This window comes from Miscanthus floridulus, chromosome 4 (genome assembly GCF_019320115.1).
Source record: "Miscanthus floridulus cultivar M001 chromosome 4, ASM1932011v1, whole genome shotgun sequence".
Classification (NCBI taxonomy): Eukaryota; Viridiplantae; Streptophyta; class Magnoliopsida; order Poales; family Poaceae; genus Miscanthus; species Miscanthus floridulus.
Genome location: NC_089583.1, coordinates 82,549,026 through 82,561,696, shown reverse-complemented (window position 1 = coordinate 82,561,696; position 12,671 = coordinate 82,549,026). Strand labels below are relative to the sequence as shown.

Below are 12,671 nucleotides of genomic sequence, written 5' to 3'. Positions count from 1 at the left end.
TGAGGGCAGCGTGGTCATTTCGCGTGCCAAGTTAGGGCTCCTAGGCTCCCTGCCACGCTAGCGTGCCCATCTGACTTGCCACCTCAGCAGAAATGGTAAAAACGTAGGAGGGTTACTGTTTGCGATGGCAAATGCGTAGGGACGCGCACAAAGCTGGCAAACGAAGGAATGTCATCCGTAAGGATGGCAAAAAGTTAAAAATCCCGATCGCGGTGGAGCAACGGGATGGCGGTTTCCTTTTCTGGGCCAGCTATCGCACAGGGGAAGCGAGGTGAAAGCAGGCGGGGATTGCTGGGGGCGGACCGACGAGGCGAGACGACGATTGTCGCACGAAAAGTTGTCCACTCTTTAGTCTAGCTGTGAGAAGTTCTCCACCAGGCCATGTGAGCTAGCGATTCGTGCAAGTTGTTGAGGACACCCTTAAATAATCTTCGACACCTAATCCAACAAGAAGATACTAGCACTGAATTCAATGTACAGGAACTTAAGAAAATCGAGTCAACTCTGCGTTATCGTAAAATATTCGTGTCAGCTGAAGTCGTCAAGAACTAAAAGCTGGCATAGTGGCATTCCAAACTCCAACAAAGCTGTCCTCATTTTCCTCTCCAGCTGCCCTCCTCCCCAACAATCTAATACCAATAAGCACGGTGGTCTCATCTTTGAAGCACGGTGCTGAAGTTATCACCTCAGGCCGTCACAACATCTATCCTCTCCAGTCTCCACATGGAGCTATCAGCAGGGGCGGCCGTTTTCGCCGTAGTGCTCACCACCGTCCTGTACCTCGGAGTTGTCCACGCACGCAGGCGCCGGCCGTGCAACAGCCTGCCGGGCCCCAAGCCGTGGCCGATCATCGGCAACTTCAACCTCCTCGGCGCGCTCCCGCACCGCTCCCTCGACGCGCTGTCCAAGCGCCACGGCCCGCTGATGCGCGTGCAGTTCGGCTCCTTCCCCGTCGTCATCGCGTCGTCCGTCGACATGGCCAAGTTCTTCCTCAAGACCCACGACTCGGTGTTCATCGACCGGCCGAAAATGGCGGCGGGCAAGTACACGACCTACAACTACTCTAACATCGCCTGGAGCCCCTACGGCGCCTACTGGCGGCAGGCGCGCAAGATCTGCGCGGACGAGCTCTTCAGCGCGAGGCGGCTAGAGTCCTTCGAGCACGTTCGCCGGGAGGAGGTGCACGCGCTGCTGCGCGCCCTGCACGGGACGGCGGGGCAGGTCGTTCCGCTCAAGGAGTGCCTGTCCACGATGAGCCTGAACATCATCACCCGCATGGTTCTGGGCAGGAAGTGCGTGGACAAGGAGGTGGTCGCCAGTGGCGGGGGCTCCGTGACAACGTGGAAGGAGTTCAGGTGGATGCTTGACGAGCTGTTCTTGCTCAACGGCGTGCTCAACATCGGGGACTGGATCCCTTGGCTGTCCTGGCTGGACCTGCAGGGCTACGTCAGGAGGATGAAGAGGGTGGGCAGGATGTTCAACCAATTCATGGAGAACGTGGTGGTGGAGCACAACGGGCGGCGTCTGCGCGAGGGAGACGCCTTCGTGCCGCAGGACATGGTCGACAGGCTGCTTCAGCTCGCCGACGATCCCAGCCTCGACGTCAAGCTCACTCGAGACAGCGTTAAAGCCTTCACTCAGGTTTATTGTCTCTGTACCCGAAAAATCCTAATGCTGAATTGCTGATCCGTAACAAAAGTGCTCAGCATTCCTACATGCTTGGATTCGATGGCACAGGATCTCGTCGCCGGGGGCACAGAGAGCGCCGCGGTAATCGTCGAGTGGGCCATCTCAGAGCTCCTGAAGAATCCCGACGTCTTCGCCAAGGCCACCGAGGAGCTGGACAGCGTCATCGGCCGCGACCGCTGGGTCACGGAGAAGGACATCCCTCACCTCCCGTACATGGACGCCATCGTCAAGGAGACCATGCGCTTGCATATGGTCGTCCCCCTGCTGTCGCCGCGCTTGTCTCGCGAGGACACGTCCGTGGGCGGATACGACATCCCCGCGGGCACGCGCGTGCTCATCAACGCGTGGACCATCAGCCGCGACCCGCGCTTGTGGGAGGCGCCCGAGGAGTTCCGGCCGGAGCGGTTCGTCGGGAGCAAAATCGACGTCAAGGGCCAGGACTTCGAGCTGCTCCCATTCGGTTCCGGCCGACGGATGTGCCCCGGTTACAGCCTCGGGCTGAAGGTGATCCAGGTGATCCTCGTCAACCTGCTGCACGGGTTTGCGTGGAGGCTACCGGATGGCATGACGAAGGAAGAGCTGAGCATGGAGGAAGTCTTCGGCCTATCCACGCCGCGCAAGTTCCCGCTCCAGGCCGTCGTCGAGCCCAAGCTCCCGGCCCGCCTGTACACTGCTTGATGACCTCGAATCCCATTTGCCTGGGTTACAAGGTGGTTCTGTCGAGGCCCCAGTTTGCCGAGTTACCGCTGTCCGCTGCAACCTATATCTCGGATGCCTGGAGGCTGGAGCCCAGGCGACCAGCTAGCTTTCTCCGTTTCTCGTGCTGTGCTATATTTTTTCGAACAACGTCCCATATTTTGGCGATCTTGATAAACGCTAGCCATAATCTATAAAATGAAATCCAAAAGTATAAAAAACCTTATCTTATCTTACTATTACTAATTAGAGGCCCCCAACAGAGCCTTTAATTTGACAGACTCTAATCATCATCTCTGATAATAGTCATTGAATCTATTGTAATTTTATAAAAAAATTACCCACCTCTGCCAGTTACGAAAGATAATTCAAAATAACCCCCTAAATTTATATATATAAATTACCACACTTGTCATTATAAAAAGTGTCGGGTTCATAAACCCAGGGTCCCTCGGAGACCGGCTTCTGCGCCAAGGCTCGGCCCAAGAGTCTAAAAACGGGGTAAAGGAACGGTCCAGCAACCAACCGAAAGGCCAGACCCAAGAAGAGTAACGCCCGCTCATCAGCTATTTCGGCCCACCTCTCCAACCGGAGCACTCAATTCGGGCTTCAACCGTCTCTGGACGGCCTCTCTGATCGGAAGGCCTGCCCCGAGCCCTACTTCCGACTCCGACCCCGCGTCCCTCCGACCGGGGCTCGTAGGAACCCTACTCACCGCTCTTCTCCCACCGACGCACTCAGAGCCGACTGGAGCCATCCGACTGGGGACGCCCGCTCGGAAGGAACTAGAAGGCGTGCGAAGAAAGGCAAGGCAAGGCTCACAAGTCAAAACCACTATACCAAGAACCATACCCTGCACGGAACAGCACTCTGCGGCCACCCTGACACAAACAGTATTGTAGGCACCGACGTCTTCCACTACAGTATTGTAGGGGCCGCTAAAACTCCCATACGGTAAAAACTCCCGCGTGTCCCTGGACATCGATAGCGGTATGGGCACCAGAATTTACCATACCGGGTGAACATAGCGAGACTCCTCACATACCTCTAGGCATCAAACAATTTTTTGCAGGTACTAGCGTCAACCCTTCCTGAAGAACACAGCGCCATCTCCCACGTGCACCTAACATTCTACATTGACATCAACAGCGTTGTGGGGGCCTACCACTGTCCGATCCTCGTTAGCGTGGGCAACAAGGCTTAAAAACATCCGTACCCTCTCCCTCTCACCTGCAAAGCCATCCCCTTCATCTATAAAAGGGGATGGACTCCCTCCAACAGAGGGGACCAGATGATCGAAGACCGATTCCAGTAGGCCAGAGTTCCTTAGGTCGATAGCTCACAACCTCAGAACCACCAAGTTCCGACCGTAAGCACATGCTTGAACACCTAGCTCATAGCAAAGTTCCTGTCACCCTCGGCCCTTCCGGTCGGAGCCGACCGGACCTGTACACCCCATCTTTCTCCTCGTTTGTAACCCCACTGCAAACTTTGAGCACCTGGGCTCAGGAATAAAGTCACCGACTGACCCCGACTGGACATAGGGCACGTTGCCTGAACCAGTATAAATCCAGTGTCATTGAGTGCTAGGCCACCTCCGATCACAACGTATAATAAAACTACAAATATTCACTAGTTGGTCACTTTCTGCACCGACAGTTGACGCCGTCCGTGGGGAATACGATGTACGTTCAACACCTTTTTGGTCATCAGATGGCCCATACTTCTGCCACCCCCGTCGTGGCGGGATCGGGCGATACGATTCGCTCAGGCTCGTTGGACTTCCCCGCACTCTTGCCCGCCGGGATGCGGGTTCCACCAGTCTTCGAGCCATCCTAGGCCTTCCTCTTCAGAAGCCTAAACTTCGTCGCCGACCGACTCGGCGTACTACACCTCCATGAGGAGGCTCGTGACCTAGCACCTATCGGAGGGACGTCCTCCATCAACTCCAGGACGTGCGAACTTCGATGATGCGACATCTGCACTTCATTCCGAGCAAACTCTCTGCTCAAACCCCGCTGTAAGTAATATGCACTCTGTTATGTACTCACTATTCTCTATCTTCCGTCGATTACCCGGTGGAACCCTGTTGTCCCTAACACAACCACCATACGACCAGTTCCCCTAGGCCTCACGTCTTCTACGGACGCATATGCCTAGGGGCTCCGAAGGATGCTCACGCTACCCCCTCTCGCATCTGAATTCGTGGGATTGGCGAGCTATGCTCCCACCTGTTTCTTCGACCTCATGGATGACGATGGCGAGAGTGACGGCTCCAGCATCGGTGACATGGCACCTAGCCACCGTCTGTTCCGGGAGTGCGCCATGGCAGACCCTCTAGGACACCCACCAATGGAAACGGAGTTCTCACGGAGTCACGCCCCTCCAGGCCCTCATGCGGAGACCCCTGAGCTCACACGTGAGCACGGAGAGGAACTGCGACAACAATGGCTACATGAGCCATCGACTGCACTAGCGTGCTCGGCGCACCACACTGCGCCCCGTGCGCGTAGACTGGCGAACAGCGCTTGGGGTCACGCCCGTCAGCCCCAACGCAACATCTCGGTTCGAGGGACTAATCCCCCACAGTTCGCTCGGGCCAGTCAAAACGTTGCCGCCACGGCAATGCTCCTACGCGACCTGCCCGAGCCAAACGACCCTCGCGAACGGGCGATCCACCAGAACCTCCGGGCACTGCTAGAGACCACCGCCATTCAACAAACGGAGTGCTCCATATCGCGACGCCGACTCATGACCTCGCTCCCCATCCGGGGAATAGGGACATAGCAGATGGGGCACTACACCCTATCACCACAACAACCACAGAGTGCGGCGCAGAAAGCCACAATGCCACCTCACCTTGACTTGATGACCGCCTCGTGCCGACTGCCTATCTACGTGTGGCTCAGGCCGAACCTAGACACGCACAGCGTCGACCGGAGTCCCAGCCCTGACCGCCTAGGACCACAGACCTTTGTCCAAATGTTCCAGCAAGCGTCGTTCCCACCGCGCTTCAACGGAGGCCGCGACAAAGGTAAGGCCAAGCGCTAGGATCAAGACGAGGGCCCCTCCACACAGAGGGGAAAAAGAACAGAAAGGATCACCGCCAACCGGCTAACTTCGCGTCAGACGCCGCGGCCGATCATGCTGGGCACGTAGCCCCAGCAAGACCCTCCGGGCCACTTCCATGATCTCATTGAGAGCTCGTGCACCAACCATGACTACCCCGTCAAACACCTCTACAATGACTGCCAACTCCTCAAGCGCCTGCTAAGGTAAGCTGGCAGCCCAAAGGAAGAAAAAGGCGAGGAAGCAGCAACCGAAGAAGGGGGCACAGCGGGCAAGGATCCAGACGACTGAAGGATGAAGTGATCTGACCAGACGCCTACCAACTGAAGGACAACAACAACGACGCTCTCTCTGAGCACCTTGGAACAGCTATGTCATTTTCTTCTTTTCCTAAGTTTTAGTCTTACCTTTACTTAGCGAACGCTCCTATAAAAGCACCCCGACCCGAACACTTTTTGGCTCGAGGCGCTCGGGGGCTCCACTAGGGGGCTCTACTACCCCTCTGTTTTTGTTTTTACTTTAAGTACTCTTTTAATTTCATATGGAGAAACTCCTGTCCTACCCAAACAAAAGGGCAGTTCGTTCCTTTGATTTACCTTATGTAGCTTTGCTTTAGAACATTACGACTGATCGCACCCCGCCTTTTCCTACGGTTACGACCGGCTGAGCCTCGCGGCCCACACCTCGGGCTCACAAAGTTGTAGCCTTTAGAACAAACAGGCAGGTACGAGAAAGAAAGAAATTTAAAACAAAATTATGCTAAGGGAAAACTAAGGAACGAAAAGGAACAAGCTTCCTCGAACGAAGCAACTCCATCACAAAAACAAAAACCGATTGCAGTCATTAAAACACACACGAGCATTTTACACAGGGGTTCCCCCCATGAACTTAAACTTCTTACATTTACTAATTACTTATATTTATCAAGGTATTAAACTGGCCCAATGGCATCAGCTAACGGCGTGATCGACGAAGGCACAGGCTGCTCACTCCCCGGCAGCACGACGTCCGGCTCGATCGGGGCCAAGGCAACGTTTCCCCCCCCCCCAAACCAGGCTCCGTGCTATCTGCAGGTTTGGAGGCATCCTCCCCACGCGTGCTTCGGGCCATGTTCTCACGGCGAACATCCATCACCCACTTGGCGGAGACTTGCTCCGACACCGACCGCGTGTGCGGCAGCAGGCTCTCCCTGATTAACTGGATGTCCTCCATGCTCAGGCCTTCAGCATACTCACCACAGATAGTGGCGAATTCTAGATTCGGGTGGTACGTCGCCACCGAGGTCAGCACCCCCGACGCCCCGTAAAATAGCCCACTCCTGATAAGGTCCTTGACCATGTCTGGGACCTCCGCCAGCTAGACAGTAGGTGCGTTAGTGCTTGGCACCGACCTGAAGACTTTCGAGATGATGAGCTAGGCAACGTTGCGGATCTGGTCAAGGTCTCCCTCAAGAGCACGTCGCTCTTCATGGGACTTGGCCAGCTCCTCTGCATTCCAGCTGAGGGTCGCCTTGGTCATCTCCAGGTCCTACTCCAGCATCTTTACCTTTCCATCCAGCTCTGAGAGAGGGGCGACAACCTTAGGAACAGGCTGAAGAAAGAAACCAACTGCAACAAAAAAAGAAAGGGAATGTACCAGCATGAGAATTCTAGTGGGTGGAGAACTCCTCCGCCTGTCGAGTCACCTGTGCGCACCGTCGGGTGTTCACCACCTCCGCCTCCATCACCTCGGCATCGAAACGCGAGCACCTCCTGGTCCGCCTCCGACTGGGCCCTCTGCTCTGCCTCCAGGGCCTTCCTTGCCTGACTCCAAGGCGACCCGCTCCGACACCAGAGCACTTTGCTCTGGCTCAAGGGATGCCAAGGCCTCTTGAAGCACCATCTCGGTGCTCGCCAGGGATGCCCGTAGCTCTGCCTCAGTCTCCGCCTGGTGGGCTTTCGTCGCCTCGAGCCCTTGCTCGGCGGTAGTCGCTCGCTCCGCTGCACGCTATCCCTCCGCCCATGCCGTGGCCACCTTGGTCGTCCGGTCTTAGGACTCATGACGAGCAGACTCTACCTGACGCTCGAGCTTAGCCATCTAGGCGTGTTCTACCCAAAGGAAGGAAGACTTGCGGGACGATATCTTCCTTATATCCTACGAAAAACTGAGCATGCTAAAGACAACCAACGAAAGATTCAAAGGTTGAGGACAAGTACCAGAAACTCACCTCCACAGCGAGCTGCAGGTCGCCCTCAACCAACTGCCGAGTGAACTGAGCCTAGTTCCGGGCGCTTTCAAGCTTCGCGGATAGCTTGGTGAGCTCGGACACCGCGGCAGGCCCTTGCCCCCCAAAAATGTCCCAAAGCTAATGCTCCTAGGAATCCTGGAGGACGATCCTCACCTTCGATGGGTCCATAGGGTAGTGCCACTCTAGGTCACCCTCTGGCGAACCGCCGGAGGGCCCAGCCTCCAACTGGACCACCGCCAGCTCCCGCGGTGACTGCTACTAGCTCCCGCGACGCTACCACCAGCTCTTGTGGCGACACCAGCGGCTCCGCCGTGATGTCCACCTCATCATCGGATGGGATCTCCACCACCTCATCCACGTGGAACATCACCGGGCGTCCGAACTCTGTCCCGGTCGCCCTTCCCTCCGGCGCCTTTGGCTCCGGCGGTAAGGATAAGATGTGTGGCCCTCCACCCAGTGAGATAGGGAGCTCGCCCTCCCTTGTCTCTTCCACCATGACTAGTGGAGGAAGGGCTGTGAGGGTTACCTCAGATGCAACCCCTGCCATCAGCATTGAGATCGCTACCAACACCGCCGCTGCCGCCTTATCAGCAGCCACCCCGGGGGGCACCACCCCCGGGAGGGAACGCTACAGGGTAGGCCTCCAAGTCTCCTGAATGGGGGTCAGAGCAGTGCTCAACCTCGGCATCCCCTGGCCATTGACAGAAATTACAGATGGGTCACACTCCAAAAGGACTCAACCGGCAAAAGATCGAAGGGCAGCAAAGGGAAACATACTGGGAGGTGAGCGGCATGACCCTGAAGGCAGGCCCTGATAGCAACGAACCTATAGGATGAGGGCTGCTCCTAGACTATGACCCATGCCCTCTCACTTTGGATGGGGGTGGAGTCATCCCGACCAGCTCCTACCCGGCCTATGGGTCACTACGACCGCCGGCTCGAAGACTCCCCGATCGAAGCAGCGGACAGAGCATCCTCCAACCGCAAGTCACGCGTCGACCGGGCACTAGTCTGCTTGACCGCACCCATGATAGGCAGGGCCTCCTCTAGCTACAAGCTAGGCGTTGGTACCAGTCCCACCAGCACACGAGTGCCAGTTCGCTCCTCGGACTGCCTAGCTCGCTCGGTCGCGTTCACCATAGGCAACGATGGAACTGGTGATGCCACCAGAGGGGCGCGGTGACTGTGTCCGCTTCGCCGCCCGTTCGCCGATGATGTCCGCACTCACAGCGCGCTTCTTGACACAAGAACCTCCACACACCGTGCGGCGTCCTGCTCCCCGCTAGCGGATGCCGCCGTAGGGTCACGACACTCCGCCAAGGTCATGGCAACCTCCTGACTCTCCTCCTCATCAGAGAATACCATGTCGTCCAAGTCCATAGGATCATCCAACGCGAGTTCCAACTTGACATCGCTCCTACGTTCCCCGGCCCTCACGCGTCGAGCGACCTCCTTCTTCTTCTCTTCCTTCTGCCGAACCTCTCTGGTTCTCTTCTTCCGGGCATCTGCCGCCTCCTTCTGGGCAGCTTACCGAGCCCTTCCCTCTGGTCCCCTAGGAAGGTGTAGTCGAGACTTGTACCTTTCAAGCCCCTATGGAACGGATGCCCCGTTATCAAGAAACAGCAAAAGCAGAGGAAGAAACATGAACAAAATAAAGGATCATACCAGGTTAGACACAATCGAGGCATTAAACAATATGGGTTTCCCCACAACCGTATCCCTAGGCCTCAGCTACAGCACCCGACCAAGGCGACTCCAGACCTCGTCGTCCAGTAGGTCCTCCGACGACACATGGTCCGGGTTCGACCGGCCACCGTACATCCACATTGGTCGCATCCTCTCGGCCAACGGCGCAACCCGGCGGCGAAAGAGGGTGTGGATCACTCGCACCCTATTGAGGCCTGAGCCTTATGAGCTTCCGTAGCTCCTCCTTGATGACATCCACCTTGTGCCTCTCCATGCAGGCGCAACCCCACGACCAACTTTTCTGCTTCGCCGGCTCCCACAAGTGAACTGCTAGAAATGGCGCCTCCACCAGATTCCAGATGTAAAACCACTCCCCATGCCATCCCCGGTTGGAGTCGCATGGGGAGTACATGGGATACACACCTCCCATGCTTGGCTTCTTCTGCAGGGCGAACCCTCCCACCGGTGCGGTCTCGGCCGAATTCCTCGCTGTCATAGCCCTCCCAGAGAAGAAGAGCCAAAAGAGATCCACGTGCAGCTCCATCCCAAGGAAAGCCTCGTAGACGGTGACGAAACTAGTGATGTGCAGCACCCTATTGGATTGAGGTGTTGTAGCTCTAGACCCCCCTCGTTGAGGAGCCCATGCAGGAACCAGTGCGCAGGGTATCCTAATCCACGCTCATGGAAGGTAAGGAAAGAAACCACCTCGTCTAGATGAGGTTGCGGAAACTCCTCCTTCCCAGGGACCCTCTAGTGCGCCACTTCTTGCGGCAGCAGAAACCCCTTCATGATGAAAGCTTTCTGCACCAATGCCCTCACGGTGGACGACCTCCAGTCTGACATTTTGGTGACTTCCTCTCTACTCCCCCGCTCTCTCCCCTTCCTAGAAACCTCCATGGCTCTCAGAAATGCTCACTACAAAAAGGAAGAGAGAAGGCGGCGGTAGATGAAGAACAGGCAAAAGAACGGAACAAAAACCCTCTCCCCTCTCCTACTTAAGGAAAAGGGAGTAGCAGTTATGAAAGGATGCGCCGATCGGGGAAGCCAGAATGATGGGGCGAGAATTTCTCTCTTTTTCATTTAATGCAGATAGGGCGTGCCCTAACCGATGAGACATGCTCAACCCAATGGAATGGCTCCTGATCAGAAGGGACAGTGGCCTGGCCATGGCCCACCACTACCACACTGATGGGTATAGGAACCGAAGCACCACCGCACACAGGCAACTCCCCACTTCCCCAGGCTGGACCTAGAAGAACCCAAATGATAGGTAAGGATAGACACCGAATGATAGGAAAGGAAGAGAAGGGGCGCCCCCTGTAGGCCATGCCGACTCCGTCACGAATGATGAACACAGGTCCCGGTCGGACGTTTCTGACTGAAGCTCTCTGAACCCCATCACTCAGGTCATCAAGGTTCCGGTCAGGGCATTTCCGACCAAAGCTTTCCAAAACCCCATCACCCAGGCCATCAAGATCTCGGTTGGACACTTCTAACTAAAGCCCTCTGAACCCCGTCGCATTAGCCATCAAGGTGAGCAGTACCGAACCCCTCTATTTCCTTATAAATCATTTCATACATCCATACGTGCACTTCATTCCATACGCCTACGCCTCCTGGACGATTCAGGCCTAGAATCGCCCAGGGGCTCGGGAACTAAGCATCGCACGTGCAGCAAAATGCACCAGAACGCTCCATGTTGCATCACAAAGCGGTGATTGCCTCATTTGACATGAGCAAACAATAGAGCCAGGGGAGAAAATCATAGATGAGCACCGTGCGGCCTTCGCCTGGTCTGGCAAATTGGGTCATCTCAACCTTCTCGTTCGATCCTGAACCTCTCGCTAAGCCCATAGAATCTCCATCAAGAGGAGGCCATTAGACCACCCGGGTTAGTCTCCAGAATGACCTAGGCATCTGTCGGGCTGTAGGTAAAGGAGTAGTGGAATGTCACAAGAGGGCTATGTTGACCCCATCATGAACGACGGACTCGGATTCCACTCGATCACACCCGTTAGCGAGCTCACCAAGCTAATCTTTGAGCCCGAGCGATCGGGACAAGCGACGAAACTCAGCCCCTCTGGTTGTGAGGAACCCCCACGATGGCTCGACAAGGCTCGGGGGCTCAAATGCCAAAAAACCTTGGGACTGTGACTCTGAACTCACGTAACGGCTTCATTTCCGACTGCACTCCAAAGAAATCCAGGGACCACGACCCCAGACTCACGTCGACAGAATCTATGACATCCGGCTATGGCTTGGGACCATGACTCCGAACTCATGTAACGACTTCATTTCCGACTACACTCCAAAGAAATCCAGGGACCACGACCCTGAACTCGCATCGACAGAATCTACGACATCTGGCTACGGCTTTGGACCGTGACTCTAAACTCACGCATAAGGGACCACGACTCTGAACTCACGTGAAAACTAACTGAACGAACTACCTCGGCTGTCCAAGCTACGCCAAGGCTAGGGATCCACGACACCAGGACCCACGGGTACGGTCACATCCATCCCCTAAACTAACCATTCCAAAACCAGCAGAGCACACCAATGCCAGGATCAGTGAGCTCTCTGACTACCGAACTAACTTCCTCACTCGATCCAAGGCGCGCATCAATGCTGGGATCAGTAAGTTGAAAAATGCCTCGGTTGCACAACGACGCCTTGGTTAAATTCTGTCTCAAACAAAAACACGCACACACGCACGCTAAAACAAACACCTCCTAGACGGATCCACCCGAACCTGCCCAGGGGCTCAAGGGCTACACCCGCAGGTGCGCTTGCGCGCACCCACCGACAAAATAGAAAACTTCCCCTAATAGCACAGAACACCCCCTAGACAGTTCTGCCTAAACCGCCCGGGGGCTCGGGGGCTACACCCGCGGGTGCACTCACACACACCCACCAACAAGACAAAAATCTCCCAGACGATTCTACCTGAATCACCCGTGGTCTCGAGGGCTCCTGTCGGGTTCATAAACCCAGGGTCCCTCGAGGACCGGCTTCTGTGCCAAGGCTCGGCCCAAGAGTCTAAAAACAATAGGGCAAAGGAACGGTCCAGCAACCGACCGGAAGGCCAGGCCCAAGAAGAGCAACGCCTGCTCATCAGCTACTTCGGCCCACCTCTCCAACCGGAGCACTCAATTCGGGCTTCAGCTGCCTCTGGATGGCCTCTCCGATCGGAAGGCCTGCCCCGATGAAAGATCCTAATGGCTAGAGGGGGGTGAATAGCCTAATAAAAATTTCTACAACAACACTTAACAAAATGGTTAGACAATTATGAGGCGAAGCAAGT

General features: G+C 55.9%; 1 protein-coding gene across 1 annotated transcript; it reads left to right on the top strand.

Moving 5' to 3' along the window:
* Positions 1-723: 723 nt before the first annotated feature.
* On the top strand, positions 724-2,367 carry LOC136551863 (trimethyltridecatetraene synthase-like). Its single transcript, XM_066543404.1, has 2 exons — positions 724-1,641; positions 1,738-2,367. The coding sequence occupies exons 1-2, from the start codon at positions 724-726 to the stop codon at positions 2,365-2,367; spliced, it is 1,548 nt and encodes a 515-aa protein (XP_066399501.1).
* The last annotated feature ends 10,304 nt before the right edge of the window (positions 2,368-12,671 follow it).